This window comes from Babylonia areolata, chromosome 2 (genome assembly GCF_041734735.1).
Source record: "Babylonia areolata isolate BAREFJ2019XMU chromosome 2, ASM4173473v1, whole genome shotgun sequence".
Taxonomy (NCBI): Eukaryota; Metazoa; Mollusca; class Gastropoda; order Neogastropoda; family Buccinidae; genus Babylonia; species Babylonia areolata.
The window spans coordinates 36,627,087-36,644,209 of record NC_134877.1 but is presented as its reverse complement, the minus strand read 5'-3'; the positions used below and the strand labels follow the sequence as shown (position 1 = coordinate 36,644,209).

At 39.6% G+C, this 17,123-nt stretch overlaps 2 protein-coding genes across 3 annotated transcripts; both read right to left on the bottom strand.

Annotated features, from left to right (window-relative positions):
* Positions 1-3,253: 3,253 nt before the first annotated feature.
* LOC143279420 (oxaloacetate tautomerase fahd-1, mitochondrial-like) lies at positions 3,254-8,600 on the bottom strand. Of its 2 annotated transcripts, XR_013054883.1 has the most exons (5): positions 8,438-8,600; positions 7,196-7,292; positions 6,460-6,732; positions 4,362-4,718; positions 4,295-4,306 (listed from the first exon to the last, which is right to left on the bottom strand). XR_013054883.1 is itself a non-coding variant. In XM_076583464.1 (4 exons), the coding sequence occupies exons 1-4, from the start codon at positions 8,509-8,511 to the stop codon at positions 4,500-4,502; spliced, it is 663 nt and encodes a 220-aa protein (XP_076439579.1). In that variant the 5' UTR covers positions 8,512-8,600; the 3' UTR covers positions 3,254-4,499. The 2 variants fall into 2 exon arrangements, 1 of the variants encoding a protein (XP_076439579.1); XM_076583464.1 differs by having other exon boundaries at positions 3,254-4,718.
* Positions 8,601-10,494: 1,894 nt separating this feature from the next.
* Positions 10,495-17,036, bottom strand: LOC143279419 (peroxisome biogenesis factor 10-like). Its single transcript, XM_076583463.1, has 7 exons — positions 16,877-17,036; positions 15,679-15,759; positions 15,148-15,224; positions 14,322-14,576; positions 12,628-12,794; positions 11,563-11,698; positions 10,495-10,789 (listed from the first exon to the last, which is right to left on the bottom strand). The coding sequence occupies exons 1-7, from the start codon at positions 16,983-16,985 to the stop codon at positions 10,715-10,717; spliced, it is 900 nt and encodes a 299-aa protein (XP_076439578.1). The 5' UTR covers positions 16,986-17,036; the 3' UTR covers positions 10,495-10,714.
* Positions 17,037-17,123: the final 87 nt, after the last annotated feature.

Sequence of the window (17,123 nt, the reverse complement as noted above, 5' to 3'; positions counted from 1 at the left end):
GCCTTGAGCTATCAGAAAGGAACCTGATAACTATAGGCGAAATAATTTTTGAAGCAACCAGCACTTTTAAACTACGTGTCCCAGATATACATATATTTGTATTTGTATTTCTTTTTATCACAACAGATTTCTTTGTGTGAAATTTTGGCTGCGGCTCTCCCCAGGGAGAGCGCGTCGCTACACTACAGCGCCACCCTTTTTTTGTAATTTTTCATGCGTGCAGTTTTATTTGTTTTTTCTATCGAAGTGCATTTTTCTACAGAATTTTGCCAGGAACAACTCTTTTGTTGCCGTGGGTTCATTTACGTGCGCTGAGTGCATACTGCCCACGGGACCTCGGTTTATCGTCTCATCCGAATGACTAGCGTCCAGACCACCACTCAAGGTCTGGTGGAGGGGGAGAAAATATCGGCGGCTGAGCCGTGAATCGAACCAGCGCGCTCAGATTCTCTCGCTTCCTTGGCGGACGCGTTACCTCTATGCCATCACTCCACTGTATAGGTTTAACAAACAACAACAACACAAAGTTCTTCGTATCTCTTATCTCTTGTTTGAATATCGGTTCTTAAAAACTGGCCTTGTGACAATGCCGAAACCAAGTTTTTTGCGTTTTTTATTTTTATTTTTATGATAAACTGATTTAAACTGAAAATTGGACTGCAGCTTTTGATAGGAAAATGAGGCGTAGGTTGCATTCATTTTCTTTTCTTTTTTTTTTTTTTCGGGTGGCGGAAGAGGGGCTTGAGTTGGGAGGGGGAGAGCATGTGAGAGTGCTGGGGGAGGGGGAGGAGGGGGTGTACGGAGCATTGATGTAAACTTTTTTTTTGTTTGCTTTTTGATGAACTCTACATTTCTGGACTGAGCAGCGACTAAACCGAATGTTGGATACCAGTTTCAGTTTGAAGGAAGAGTCAAAGCCTGTGTGGGCTGATTCATACACGCTACACTTAGACCTACATACCATCCAGCTGGACGAGTGGTGGTCTGAGAGACATAATAATTATAACAACAACCACAACAGCAGCAGCAGCAGCAGCAGCACTACCACCACCACCACCACCACCAATAAGCCCTCATAATGATACTACTACTACTACTACTTCTACTAGTAATCATGAAATATGTGGCATTTGTAAAGCAGTTGTCTAAGAAGAAATTTATTGCGCGTGTGCGCGCGTGCGCCCACACACACTCACGTTATGTATATTTACTTTATGTGTGTGTGTGTGTGTGTGTGTGTGTGTGTGTGTGTGTGTGTGTGTGTGTGTGTATAGTTATATATATATATATATATATATATATGTGTGTGTGTGTGTGTGTGTGTGTGTGTGTGTGTGTGTAATTTTCATTTTATATTATTTTCTTTGATATTTTATTTGATATGCTGAACCCAAATCCGTCGGAGATCATTATTTGAGACTTTACTCGTCTTCCCTACTCCATTCTGTATACCCAGGTCACAGAGAAGGTATACAAAATGACCAGTGACATGGACCCGATCCAAAAAAAACCTACGGCGACAACCACAGTGTTCCGATGTGACTTGTCCACAGTGAAGAATCGCCGGCCATGGACAGGTGGGAGGAAAAGGGTGGGGGTGAAGGGAGACGAAGGCATAGGGGCTGTAAGGTTGTGTGTGTCAGGGGGGCAGGATGTCAGTTCGTGTCCCAGCTGATAAGAAAAAGAGTAGAGACAGCCATCTGTCCTTTTCCCCACGTATGTCACTGGACCGCACTGCTTCCATACGTACCTCCTTCAAAATTAATAAAACGAAACCAACAACAAATTTTTTTTTTTTTTCGTGAGTGTCCGTGACTTAGTACACAAAATCTTTTTTGTCTCATTTTCCGCGGCAAAGATCATTCTCTGTTATTACTAAAAAATATACCTACAGACTCTATATGAAAAAGGACTAACGAACGCCGTGTACTTTAAGTAAATATTTTTCTCCTTAGGGATCTTTCCTACAGATCTTATCTTTTTTTCTTTTTTTTTTGTTGGTTGTTACAGTGTATCAGTTTGTTTACTTGCCACAGGAGCCGAAGGAACTCGTTTTGTGCTTGTGTACAGAATTGACTCCCTCGTTTTCTTCTTTCATGCAAGTTCTTTTTTCACGCGAGTTAAGACTACTTTTATCTTGTCCTTCACAGAGAGACGAAGAGAGAGTGCGCGCACGCTTTTGTGTATACAATTTTTCATTATGGCTTCTGCCATTATGCAAATGGAATGAATGTGAATAAAAAAACAACAACAACAAAAAACAACAACAACAAAACAACCCCCCCCCCGCCCCCCCAAAACAACAACATTACAAAACAATAACAAAAACCAACAAACAATTATGCATGTGAATACTAGGTTGTTGCTTAGTGTTTATTGTAATGTCAGTGCTGGTGCTGGCCGGATTTCCTTATCTATGAGGAAAAGGAGGTTGGGGATATCTGCATGTTAAATTTGATTCACATCAGAGTCAGTGGGCTCCTGGGTCAACAGTTAGCATAAGTCTGGTGCTGATATCGGCAATTTAAATTAGTTTTAGAAGGTACTGCATGAACTTTGAAAACAGGCGGTGATGTGATAAGAAACTCTAGGGAGAGCTGGACAGTACAAAGTCTTCAGAGAAGAAGCCCCCCTCAGTCAAGTATTTCGGCCCTTAACTCCTTACACTCTAAGGGGGCCGGGCCGCACCCAGGTCATGACTCCTGGATGCCCTTGTATTGCAGCCTTTTTTATTCCCTGGTCCTCAGAAGGTTCGAACCCGCGCCTCGAGGGTGGTCGCCACTTCAGGACTGAGGCACCTTTTCTGACAGACGTTTTAACCACTGAGCCATCATATGCCTAGTTTGAGTAGGGAAAAATGAGGTTGCAATCTTTTAGGTACTTATGTGAGAAAGCATCATCTTCATTCACCATGGCATGGAAGAAAAGTCCATCTCGCTGTGTGCACGTGACAGTATCTGTGTGTGTGTGAGTGAGTGTGAGTGTGAGAGCTTGTGAGTGTTTTCTTCAGTTTAATGTCTATTCACTGTAAGTGTTTTTAGACGATTTTTAGACATGTGTGTGTGTGTGTGTGTGTGTGTGTGTGTGAGTTTTGCTCCGAGGCACAAGTGCGCACATCTCTCTGGGTTTTTCTTACATACACACAAAACACACACACAAAGACATATGCATGTACACACCAACACACACACACACAACTTACACATGTGTTATTGCTACTCAGTCTGGAACTGCAACCAAGAGCCAGGCAAAATCTGATCAGACAATTTTACTCCTTGGTGTTTTCTTTTCACCCGTGCACCAAAATAAGTAGGCAAAATCAAAACAATTTAAATATGAAGAAAAAAGAAGATATCTTTTAAGATCCAAATTCAACAACAGATATAACAAGAACAAGAACATAAAAAGGCCAGTATGTTTACCAGTGTAAACCCACAACCCCAAATGAAAGAAAGAAGGTATGCATAGATACAAATCTTTACTACCTCAATTAGATATTTGCATGTATCTCAGTTTCTGATTATGTACACATGCAGAGTTAAATGCAGTTTCTAGGATTTCATGCTTAATCATATATATATATATCTATATCTATATATATGTCTCCTCATTTTCTAAAGACAAATGGAACAAACATGGGCTGTAGCTGCTTCAAGATGTATCAGAAGACAAGTATATGTACAGCATGTTTTCTTGCAAATTAAATCCGACTGCTTCTGATTATTTGCTGTTTTTTGTTTGCAGAAAACACTTAAAAATTCAACACAGAGACACACATATGTAGACAAAACAGATTCTCTCTCTCTCTCTTACACAACATGTGGGTTCCACACAATCCACACACACTCAGTACACTCTCATTGTGTTCCCAAGACATTACTGTGATCACACACACACACACACAAACTCAATTTGTGGATTTCACACAATCCACACACACACAACATGAGTTCAATACAATTCACACACACACAAAGTACACTCTCATTGTGTTCCTGAGACATTACTGTGATCACACACACACACACACACACAAACTCAATTTGTGGATTTCACACAATCCACACACACACTCAGCACACTCTCATTGTGTTCCTGAGACATTACTGTAATCACACACACAACATGTGGGTTCAATACAATTCACACACACACAAAGTACACTCTCATTGTGTTCCTAAGACATCACTGTGATCTCTCTGTCTCTCTCCCTCACACACACACACACCATATGTGGGTTCCACACAATCCACACACACAAACACATCAATATGTGGGTTCTACACAATCCACACACACACACACACTCAATATGTGGGTTCCACACAATCCACACACACAACACACACACACACAAACACATCAATATGTGGGTTCCACACAATCCACACACACACACACACACTCAATATGTGGGTTCCACACAATCCACACACACAACACACACACACACACACTTAGTACACTGTCACATCAAAAGTCATCATGTTCTGAAGACATCACTGTGAGGAGGCCACAGTGAACTGCATGGAGACGATGTCAGCCAGGCCACACTGGATGGTGTCCCCTGCCCCTGTGGGGCCCACCCCACTGGGTGTGCCAGTGAGGATGACATCACCCGGCTCCAGGGTGAAGTACTGGCTGATGTAGGAGATCAGGTTTGGGATACTGAACATCATGTCTTTGGTGTTGCCGTCCTGCCTTGTTGTCCCATTCACCTTAAATACACACACACACACACACACACAGAGCAATGAAAATGAGGTGAGATGGAAGAAACAATATTAATTTGAGCGAGTCTGTATCTTATTCTTAACATTTTTCATTATATTTGTGTGTCTTATTCATACTGGATGCATTCTTAAATGCACTTAGAGTTACAGGGTAAGCGATAATAAATGCTCATTATCATTACTACTATTACCATTATCATTCATATCAAAATCATCATTATTATTATCATTACTATCATTATTATGAATAATTTCTGACAATCTGAGCATTCAGGCTTTGCACTGACAGCTGCTGGCTCCCACTTTCCACCACACTTACTGAAGAAAAGTATTCTCTTCCTGCTGACAATTTACCTGGAAATGAAGGAATTCTGTTTAGCCCTTTCAGCCCTTTAAGGTCATCTGCCAGTGCTGCCTTCCCAACCTGGCTGCATCAATGGGAAGGGGTGCTTCACTTCAGGCACAAATTTATAGCAGCCGCTCAACCAATAGCTACCAAACTTTACATCATGACTGAAATGCAATTTTGACACAAATTGCTGAAGTCTCAAGACAAAGGATGTAATAGTATACTTGCAACTTTAAATTAAAAACAGAAATAGTAAAATGTCAGCTTCTGTCAATGCTGAAGGTTGTGGGCTATCTACTTGATTGTCTACACTGCTTCCAAATTTCATTTCCTTCACTTTCCCATGAATTATTGAAAGAATCATAAGACAAATTGTCACTATCTGGGTTGAATTCGCTGCAAGAGGCCATCATAATTTCACTGAGCTCTAAACTGCGTTTTACCATATCGATGCGGAAAACCGGATAAAAAGCACACTATTTGTTCAATTTTTGGAGCGAAACTTTGCATGCCAGTGAGGAAGGTAGTTAAGTTGGAGTTACTTCCCTTACATAGCAGTTTAATGCATATTAATAAGCTGATGAACCGGTTTAAATAAACGGCTTTCTTCGCCCGGGCGGGCTCAGGCAGAGAACAGCAATCAGCGGCGCATGCCTCTCAGGTGGGCGCAGGGCTGAATGAGTTTATGTCCTGTCACACATTCTGGTGATTGCAGGAATATCCCCCTTAATTCTTTCTTCTACTTTACTGTCCACACAAGCACAGTTGTACACTTTTTGCAAGGATTATGTTTCTTTCCTACAGCACACCTAAACACAGGCACATGTGCACACATGACCAGCCTTTAAATTTAAGCTCACTCATTCTTTTTAAAAAAACCCAACTTGCATCAATTTCGCATCAGTTACTGCCTTCTGTCTGCATCAGCATGCCTCAGGCAATTCTGTTCTACAATTATGCATGGTTTGCTGATGAACCTAGACTTCATAGTGTCCTTATTTGCTGATCATAATTAAATCCAACACCTACTCCAGTGTGTCTTTTGTTTTTATCCCACAGATTATTTTGTTTAGTCAGTTTCACTTTACAGGAGTTGTCAAAGCACGTACACTCATCCACATTATATATATATATATATATATATATATATATATACATATATACATATATATATATACCACATAACATCTGCATAAAAACAAAAACAAACAAACAAAGAACCGATTCACTCAAAAAAACAAAAAACAAACAAAGAACCGATTCACTCAAAAAAACAAAAAACAAACAAAGAACCGATTCACTCAAAAAAAGAAAAAAGGATTCAGTTTGAAACAAAGGATTAAGTTTAGTTTCAGATGGTTGCTGCATGGTGCTTACCTTACACCACAAACCAATATTCTGAGGATCAGGCACTTTGTCTCGAGGGATGAAGTCACTGACAGGACAGGCTGTGTCAAACCCTTTTGCCACAGTCCATGGCTGTCCCTTCTTCTTTGCCTCATCCTGAAAGTCCCTGGCTGTCATGTCCAGGGCCAAAATGTAGCCCCCGATGTGATCCAAGGCCGATGATTCACTGATGTTTTTCCCACTTCGCTCAATGACCACCCCAAGTTCTACTTCATGGTGAAGAGATCCACATCCTTTTGGGATCTGAAAATACACACACACACATATGTATATATACATATACATGCATATTCATTTTTATAATCATGATAAAAAACCTAGAGTAGAGAGATTAGCAAAGCATGCAGCACTGATGTAAATACAGTAATGATTATCTCTGTTACACACACACACACAAACACACACGCCACTTTACATTTTGTGTTGTTGCATATAATCCAGCCAAATGTACACACACACACACATACACACACACACACACATATACACACACACACAAACATACACACATTCCCATCCCCCACCTCAACACATGTACTGCTACGCATATAAGTCTCAAATCTGTTTTCAAAACCTTACAGGAAAACAAAGCACACATTTGCGGTGAAAATATAGTTACTTTAAAAAAAAAAAAAAAACCCCCAAAAAAAAAAAATGTATTTCTCTAACTTGTGAAAGTGTTATGTCAGAAATAAGTAGATTTTACCTGAATTGGTGACCCCTCTGACACATAAGAAGACGTTGGTTTCAAGAACAGGATGGGCTTCTCTGGAATTGGATTTCCAAGTTCTTTTGCATGGGCCCTAAATAAGTAAATCAAATGAATTAAAACAAATCAAAAGGAGTAACCCCCCAAAACAAGAAAAACGAAAAAAGAAAACAAGCAACCCAACCAAATAAAACAAAAAGGTCAATACTTCCCCAAATAGCAAATAATACTATTTCTCAGCTAATCATGCATGATCCAGTAAAAGTTAAAAGATCCAGAGAATTACATGAGGACTTGGAAGAAATCTCTGAGTTTATTACTCTTTACCCCCTGTATACTAGCTGACACTCTTGTGATGAGCAGCACAAACAGAAATGTTTTGAATGATGTGCCTTTATCTTCTAAAGAGTAATTTCTGAATCCCTTGTTTTATATTTCCCTTCTCTTTTTGCCAAAACGTAACAAAGGATCAAAATAATCAAACTAAAGCAAACTGTTTTAACACTAACAGGCTTATAATGTGGATGTTTGTGCTTGTGTCTGTACTCTGTGTGTGAGTGTGCATGTGTGCGCATGTGTGTGGAGATGGGGATGGGAGGTGGGGGCCGGGGGGAGGGGGGATGGGGTGTGGGGGTGGGGGTGGGGGCCGGGGGTGTGGGGGGTGGGGGGCTAGGAGGTTGGGAGTGGAAGGAGGATAGGAGGGGGAGGCAGGTATGGGGTTTAAAAAGGGTGTTAAGTGTGTTCCATGTTGGGGTGCGTAGGGGTAAAATTATGTTCAATGTAACCACTCATACTGATTCAATTATTGATCTGAATGTTTGCTCAGGATAGTGAACATGTTTGGATACATATTGCATACAACCTGGTGGTTTATCCTGGTTGATTTTGTGTGAACCCATGTCAGAGGATCTAAGTGAGCAGTGGTAGGGACAGTATGAAAATAAATACTATGGTGAGGATCATAAGTAGCGGCATACCCCTTCTGAGACTGATGTTCCGCTGAACGGAAGTAGAAACTCATTGCGCAAAGTTTTAGTTTCAGTTTCAATGAGGTGTCAAAGCGTACGGACTGATCCATACACGCTACACTACATCTGCTGCACATAAAATGAGGTAGGGGGAGGGATAAATTAAACCCAACCGGGAATGGGCTGATCAGGTCTTGAGAGCAAAGGATCATCGATAGATCTACATGCTTCGAGTCAAGCCGGTTTGAGATCAATTTTAATAAAATCCTACCCATAGTTTCGCCCAACACAGATGATTTTCTTGCCAAGCTCACGGAATCTGGCAGCTGTAGACATGATTCTCATGCACGGGTCGTTTTCGGAACACCTGATGTCCTTTAGTTGGCCCCACAACCTGTCCGCAAGATAAGTGTCTGTCCTCGGGTCAAAGGTGGCATTACGTGCCCTAAGAGTGAATTCCCTTGTTCGAAGACGAATCGTCTGCTTGGCCTTCATGGTGAATGTGTGTTGGGCGTGCCTGTCTGTGTCTGTGACCAAGTCCGTGGTCTGTGCGAACATGAGTAATCGTGTATTTTTAAAATTTTTGTTCAGGATTCAATTATTTGAACGTGCAATATATTTTTCTCCGAATCGATCTATTATTTCATTTCTTCTCATGATGGTGATACAATACTGGCGGAGTGTGTGTGTGTGTGTGTGTGTGTGTGTGTGTGTGTGTGTGTGTGCGCGTGCGTGCGTGCATGCATGTCTGTGTGTAAGTGTGGCTGTGTGTGTGTGTGTGTGTTCACGGTCAGGACTTATTCCTTAGCAATCTTAGATTGTTTGAGTGTATTTTGCAGATGCTTTTTGAAAATCTTATAGTGTATTCACTACATGCATGTTGTACCTGTATACAGTCAGTTGTTAGTTTTTTTCAAGGTTTGTTTTGTTCTTTTGCTTGCAATCCTCCATACCCTAAATGGGATGAAATGGAATAAAATCTTGTGTGTGTGTGTGAGAGAGAGAGAGAGAGCATTGTTTGTGTGAAAGGTACAAGCACAGGAAGTGGATAGGCAGTGGTGACTAGTGTGTGTGGCTAGGCCTACAGTATAGTTTTAACCTGGCTTGATTCACTCACCATGTGCTTGGGATTGAAACAGCAGGTTGAGCATTTTCCAACGGTTTGTCTTCCAGACTTTAATCCACAGACTTCTTGCCGATTCTCTTTCCCTGCGTTGCTGTTCATAGACTGTACATGTTTCTTCCATTCCTGTTCATCCCTCAGATCCCCAGTAAGACAGTGAGGAATTACAAAATAGTTTTTGTTATTATTTCTGTCAGTTGTTCTTTCCTCCCTTTGAGGGTCTGGATGAGCATGGGGCATGACACGACCATGAGACAGGCAATGCTTCCTATGGTTCAAGTCAACAATTAAGTGTTTGAGTCCTGTATGAATTGGAGTAAGGCATAGTCAATAAAGGTATCAAGAAAAACTAACCAGCTACTGTTGTGAAGTGGTTAGCATTACAGACTGGTGACTGGGAGGATGTGGGTTTGAGTCCCAGCCGAGGTTTGGGTTTTCAGCTCGTGACCAGCTTCTAGCTCTACCCAGAGTTGAGTGTATTTCAGGCTCAAATGGAAGACTAGGACCACAAAGTCAATGGCTTTATGGACGTGGTCTTTGGGAATGTTGCTGAAATTTACTGACCAATACTCCAGGTGTTAACATATCACAGGTCGGGCTGATGCCAGGATGTAGTATTTTGATTTATGGCTGATGCCAGGATATAGTATCTTAATCTATACTACTGATATATCATGTTATCACAAACTTAAATGGATCTCCACTGTGGCATCATCAAATATTGACAAAATTGTCCCAGACTCTGTGGCTTTTCAACTCCTGCTGTCAGCATGACCTCAGTTTCCATTTCACTCCACTTCTGTACTAGTGATAAATTGCTGTCAAGGTCTTCAGTGCTGGCAGATTCATTAGTGATTTATTAGAGGGACACTCTGTGACTGAGTGAATATTGTCATCAACTGGAGGGTTAATATGTGGAGTCTGGCACATGCACACACACATTTGAGCAACCAAAAACTCAGACACCTCCATATGCACACGCGCGCGCTTCTCTGTGTGTGTCTGCGTGTGGCGTGTGTGTGTGTGTGTGTGTGTGTGTGGTGTGTGTGAGGCATATGTGAGTGTGAGTGTGTGTGTGTATGTGTGAGTGTGTGTGTGTGTGTGTGTGTGTGTGCATGTGTGGTGTTTATTATTGTTATTGTCGACAAACTGAACTCAAATGAAATGACTTAATCAAACATCTTTTGACACAAGGGACAACTTCATTTTCCACAAAATACCTTTATTATAAAAATTAGCCATGTACACTCTTTGTAGCAAAATCTGTAACACTGGCTGTAAACAACTGTCTTTTGTCCTTGTATTTGTTGTAAAAAGATACAGTCATACACATGCAGATATAAAGACATGTGTTGCATATGTATGCAGATAACACACACACACACACACACACACACACACACACACACACACACACACATGTCATCATGCTGGATCATAGTTTTGCAGAGCAACCAAGCGATGAGGTGGAAACTGTTCACGACAAAGGGGACACTCTGCCTGAAACATCAATTATAACATACATTAATTAAGCAGAATGCTTTTTTCATATTCAATAAACAAAACATTAAACAAAAACAACAAGAAAAAATGACAAAGGGAGAGCAGAAAAAAACTTCTTCAGCCTGTGAAGACTTGATTTTAAGTTAGAAAAAAACCCAAAAAACAATTATAAGAATTCAAAACAAGGAGAAAAGAGTGTGTGACAAAGACAGATACAGACCTAAAATCTTTAAGTGAAGAAAGACAGAAAGCGATAAAGGACAGATATTTATCTAAAAATCTCTGTTTCATTTTTCAGACACATTCAAATCCACCAGAAAAGCTTACCCTTTCAAGACAATGCTCTCAGTTTCATAAACTTTTGAGAAACAAACATGGAATAAAAAATGACAAACACATGTAAGCACCCTCTTCATTGTGTAGAAAACAAAAAAACATGTTTCTGTATCACTCTTTGCTGCAATGACTATGGGGGGAACAACAGTTGGTGGTGACGATCTGAGAAAAAAAGAAAAAGAAAAGGAAATTGAAAAAAACATTTTTTTAGTTAGTGGATGGATCTGATATCTTTAGAGCCATAAATGTAAAAAATATTATCAAATAAAACAAAACAAAGGAAAATGTTCGTCATAACAGGCTGCAAACCATTTGACTAACCACCCAAGTCACTGTATCTTAAAGATACTGATTTCATCTACTGTCATTCTGTTCATCCGAACACCACCATCCCCCTCCCCCCAAAAAACAAAGGAGACCAAACAATTACACACTTTTTCTCGACACCACTGATGAATGCAGTCCCAGCAGAACAGATGGCCGCACATTGTAAGTGTTGACCGTCTGCGTGGCCCCAGGCACAGTGAGCACTTCTGGTTGGGGTGGAGGCCAACACTGTCCTCTGCACTCCTGTGCAAGAAATATCATAATCATTTCTACAGTTCATACAATACAACAATTACTTTTATATTTGTATTTGTATTTCTCTTTTTATCACAACAGATTTCTCTGTGTGAAAATAGGGCTGCTCTCCCCAGGGAGAGCGTATCACTACAGTGTCACCCATTTAAAAAAAAAAAATTTCCTGCGTGCAGTTTTATTTGTTTTTCCTATTGAAGTGGATTTTTTGACAGAATTTTGCCAGGAACATCCCTTTTGTTGCCGTGGGTTCTTTTACGTGCACTAAGTGCATGCTGCACACGGGACCTCGGTTTATCGTCTCATCCGAATGACTAGTGTCCAGACCACCACTCAAGGTCTAGTGGAGGGGGAGAAAATATCGGCGGCTAAGCCGTGATTCGAACCAGTGTGCTCAGATTCTCTCGCTTCCTTGGCGGACGCGTTACCTCTAGGCCATCACTCCACAATTCAGACAGAATACCAGTCATTCCTCCTTTTCAGGCAATACAGAGACAATTACTTTCAACCAAAATTCAGACAGAATACCAGTCATCCCCCCTTTTCAGACAATACAAAATATTACCTTGAAAACAATACAAAAGTATACCTTTGGAACATATGACTGAATGTACACATGGTGGGTACCAGATGGAAATCTTTTTCATACCCTTGCGCTTGTGACTTTGCAGGTAAAAAGATCAGCAGACCTCCTAGTGGCTGAACCCACTTTGTGGATTATATATCAACAAAACAGATCAATCATGCACATTAAAGATATGATAATTAGGGTTCAGTGGGTCATAAAAACATGAAAATACACTACATGCACAAATCACAGGAAAAAAAACAAGTTTGTATGCGCACGCACACTAACACACACAGACAACCACACCCGCACAATAAATAGAATCAAACAACGCAGCTAAACCAAATCTCACATTGCCCCTCCAACGTCTGTATGATTCTCTGGCTTGGAGTCTGCAGACCTCCATGCAGAGTACAGCTGAATGCCAGTGCTGATTGCCAGCTGTGCAAGTGACAGGTAACCAAGCAGTCTGAGTGGCCGAGGCAGCTCTGAATCCTCTTTTTTAGCCATGAATTGAATCTATAAGGAAAAACACAACAACTAAGTTTTATTTACCTTTTATCATAATGAAGAAAATAATTCTTTTTAAAAACAGAACATTCAGTGTAAAAAAAAAAAAAAAAAAAAAAAAATCACCCCGTGAAAAGTGTGACAGAGAGGTAAAATTTGTTAATGGGCTAGGTAACTGCTTTTTCTGAAAAGTGGTTGCCCCAGGGCATCCAGAACTGAAAAAAGCCAAACAACTTACTGTGAATATGAGGATATCTATAAACACAAAATGTGACTTGTAGTTATCCATGAAAATGTATACTGGTTGTGGCAATGTTGGTATTATGCTGCCGATAAAATACCAATTTTTCATCTTATTAATATATATATATATATATGTGTGTGTGTGTGTGTGTGTGTGTGTGTGTGTGTGTGTGTGTGTGTGTGTGTGCATGTGTGGTATGTGTATATACATGTAGGTGTGTATGTATGTAACACAAACAATGCTGATTACTACTGATATGAAAGAGTGGTAACAAAGATGAAAAAGACTGTAAACCTCAACAAGCATTCACAAGATGAGTAATCACTCATGTCCACAACAAAGTTAATAATCATTCACGTTTCTCATGAATACAGTCACTTGTGGTACATTCATCTGTAAGGGGTACTGTCAATGAATTCAACACTATTCAAAAATCAATATCTAAACATCACTTGTATATGTTCCATTATCTATTAATAAGACTGTATGAATTGGTCAATGTCATGTGCTATCATCTTAATATAACAGCATGAATTTGTCAATGTCATGTCCTACCATCTGTCAATAAAATAGTATGAATTGGTCAATGTCATGTTCTAACAGCATGAATTTGTCAATGTCATGTCCTACCATCTGTCAATAAAATAGTATGAATTGGTCAATGTCATGTTCTAACAGCATGAATTTGTCAATGTCATGTCCTACCATCTGTCAATAAAATAATATGAATTGGTCAATGTCATGTTCTAACAGCATGAATTTGTTAATGTCATGTCCTACCATCTGTCAATAAAATAGTATGAATTGGTCAATGTCATGTTCTAACAGCATGAATTTGTCAATGTCATGTCCTACCATCTGTCAATAAAATAGTATGAATTGGTCAATGTCATGTTCTAACAGCATGAATTTGTCAATGTCATGTCCTACCATCTGTCAATAAAATAGTATGAATTGGTCAATGTCATGTTCTAACAGCATGAATTTGTCAATGTCAAGTCCTACCATCTGTCAATAAAATAGTATGAATTGGTCAATGTCAGGTTCTAACAGCATGAATTTGTTAATGTCATGTCCTACCATCTGTCAATAAAATAGTATGAACTGGTCAATGTCATGTTCTAACAGCATGAATTTGTCAATGTCAAGTCCTACCATCTGTCAATAAAATAGTATGAATTGGTCAATGTCATGTTCTATCATCTATTCATATAACTGCGTGAATTGGTCCATGTCATGTTCCATCACCTATTGATATGAAAACAGGAATTTGTCAGTGTCATTGAACTCACATAGTGAATTCCAGAAACCCGCTTGGCAAGATGGTAGAACATGCCCTGGATGTAGAACATGGCGAGGTGGGTGCGGTGAAGGAGGGTGATGGCGTGACGCAGCACGGGGATCATCCACAGCAGCTGCTCTCTCTGCTGGACAGTGATGGCCACTGGGAAGGGGTCAGCCGACTGCAAGCGACGCTCCAGTTTGTCCAGGGCCAGATGAAGCAGATAGGGTGTGCACACTTGAAGTCCAATCATCATGCTTCTTCTCTGAAATTATAATAACAATAACAACAAAAGATAATGATAATGGTAATGATAATAATAATAAGAAGAAGAATGATAAGGAAGAAAAAAAAGCAACACATCAATTTTATCATGGCATCATACTTCGTCTAAAAAAAAATATCATAATTAGGAAGAAAATAACAGGAAAGGAATCTACCTTTCACTGAACCCCTGCCCCCCCCCCCCCCTTTTTTTTTTTTAAAGTCCTGATCTTAACTGAAAGATATTGATTTGCTCATTTGTTTCAGATTTGCTTTCTGTTCCCATCAGGAGCTGATCTCTTGCTCCACTCATCCTGACCCTCCCACAAAAAAAAAAAAAAAAAAAAAAAATGGTGGGCTTATGTTCTTTCTTACTAATCTTATTCCAAGCACCAGCATAAAATAGCTAGGAACCCATCAATGAAATTACATACAGACTCATTTCTTGCATTTTTGCTAATCTTTTATTATTATTATTATCTTTAAACATTTCAGTTTTTATCTGTGATCAAATTTTAGAATGATTATGCTAAGACAATAAGAGAAAAGGCTGTTCAATCAACAGTACGTACCAACTTGGATGGAAGAAATCTTTTGGAGCCATCCACCATGATGATGTTAACATACTCTTCTCCAACTGTTTGGTAACCTGTTAATTGCACATTTCAATGAGCAAAAGTCAGAATCACTTGTTTTGTTCACTTATGTGTTGCTCAATCAGTCTTTCAAAATATCAGTCCTTCCCGATCTCTATCTAAGTTCAAGAATTTACTACTGAAGCCAAGTATGAATTTATGACAGATAAATGCCAGTGTTATAACTCTGAGTTTTCCACACACACACAAAGCTGAAACCGGGTTAGAATATAGACCCACTTTATTTGCAAGCATATATATACATATAAGGTAAAAAAAGAGAAAAATATATATCAGGTATATTACTGGATGTGTAAAAGTAAAACACAACTGCATATTTTATTCAAATATAACATTTAATAGAGCATGGGCAAAAGTATTATCTTATTATTTTAAAAAGGAGGAAAAAAAAAAAAGAAAAAAAAAGAAAGAAAGAGAGACAAAAACATTATTTTCAATAATAGTCACCTCCAAAAGTTGTCAATAAAAAGTATCCAACATCGGACAACAGATCCAGCTCACGTCGATATCGCATCCATCTGAGAGGACCTGAAACATTAATCAGTCCTTTCCTGAAGGTTTGTCAACCTTTACCACCTAAAACGGAGTATGGCTGCCTACATGGCAGGGTAGAAATGGTCATACATGTAAAAACCCACTAGCGTACATATACAAGTGAACATAGGAGTTGCAGCCCATGAAGGAGTCAACCTTTAAAAATATTACAAAATATTCCACTCTCAAACTAACAACAACATTAACAATAACAAAGAAGTGGTGATTGAGTCAAATAATGAACTGTCCAGCTTTGCTCATTTATATGATAATCTTTAGCAACTGTCTACGGTTTGAATACAGTCTTGCTAAATCATGAATGACATTATATCTCCCAGTTCACTTGATAATGAATCAACAATGACATTAAAATATTTTGAATACTTGAACATCAGTGACAATGACAGTAATAGAGTTGCTGGGTATCTGTATCTGTTAAGTACATCGCTGTCACCAAGATTATGGCATTATCACGATGGGTGGGGGTGTGCGCAGCTTAGCAGGTTCACTGTTGAGATGTTATTAGTTTTTTTAAAGATCTCAGGAGCTGGTGCTCTTACGATGTTTTCTTCCAGGTGGTTCCAGTCTCTTACTGTGCTAACAAAGAATGACTGTTTGTATTGCTCTGTCTGACATCTGCTGGGTAATAACAGTTAATTTTAGAATTTTTCTAATTACAAAAAAGTGACATTATATGTTATGTCAGTAGATTTATATCATGTATTACATTTGAATAGAGAGAGACTGTTCTATGTGGACCTATAGCCTAAAAAAAAAATTCCACAATTACTGTTGACAGACTAAAACAACACACACACACACGACAATAACTTGTTACACATCAACATGAACAGACGCGTGCACAACATCCTTCAAACTAAATAACGGAGGTGTTATCATAAGCCTTTAATCATTAAGCGGGAGCACCATGCAGAGGCCAACGACATTTCGTGGGTTGAGCTAAAACCACTCCCAGACTTTTTCTATAGATGTAATGTGGAGAAGCTTGGACTGCAAGACTCCCACTGATGATGACCCAAAGCCAGTCATGCCGATGGCTATGGATTGAATAATAACAGAGGAAGAGCTGTATCTATCTCGATTAAATGACCTGCTAAAGTCTGGGCGACATCAGCAACTGAAGAACGAAAGAACGACAAATAGAAGTCGTCTTTCTGATGTGATCGCACGATTTCTGCTGCACCAGCCGGACGAAACATTTTGATCACTATTTTTGTTACTGTTTCACATGGACTGGGTCCACGCCTGGATGGAAGGGGAATAAGTCTCAGTGGTTAGTTCTGCAAAGCAAGTGATGTTCCTTTCCCACGAACGATAATTCTCAGCAATTTCCACCA

Coding starts and splice junctions, on each gene's coding strand:
- LOC143279420 (XM_076583464.1), bottom strand. CDS start 8,511: ATGAGAATCATGTCTACAGCTGCCAGATTCCGTGAGCTTGGCAAGAAA. Junction 6,733..7,195: donor CAGAGGGGTCACCAATTCAG/GTAAAATCTACT, acceptor GTGTATTTTCAG/ATCCCAAAAGGATGTGGATC. Junction 4,719..6,459: donor ATATTGGTTTGTGGTGTAAG/GTAAGCACCATG, acceptor TGTGTATTTAAG/GTGAATGGGACAACAAGGCA.
- LOC143279419 (XM_076583463.1), bottom strand. CDS start 16,985: ATGTTTCGTCCGGCTGGTGCAGCAGAAATCGTGCGATCACATCAGAAA. Junction 12,795..14,321: donor GGGTTTCTGGAATTCACTAT/GTGAGTTCAATG, acceptor TTTTCCTTATAG/ATTCAATTCATGGCTAAAAA. Junction 10,790..11,562: donor ATCAGTGGTGTCGAGAAAAA/GTGTGTAATTGT, acceptor TTGATGTTTCAG/GCAGAGTGTCCCCTTTGTCG.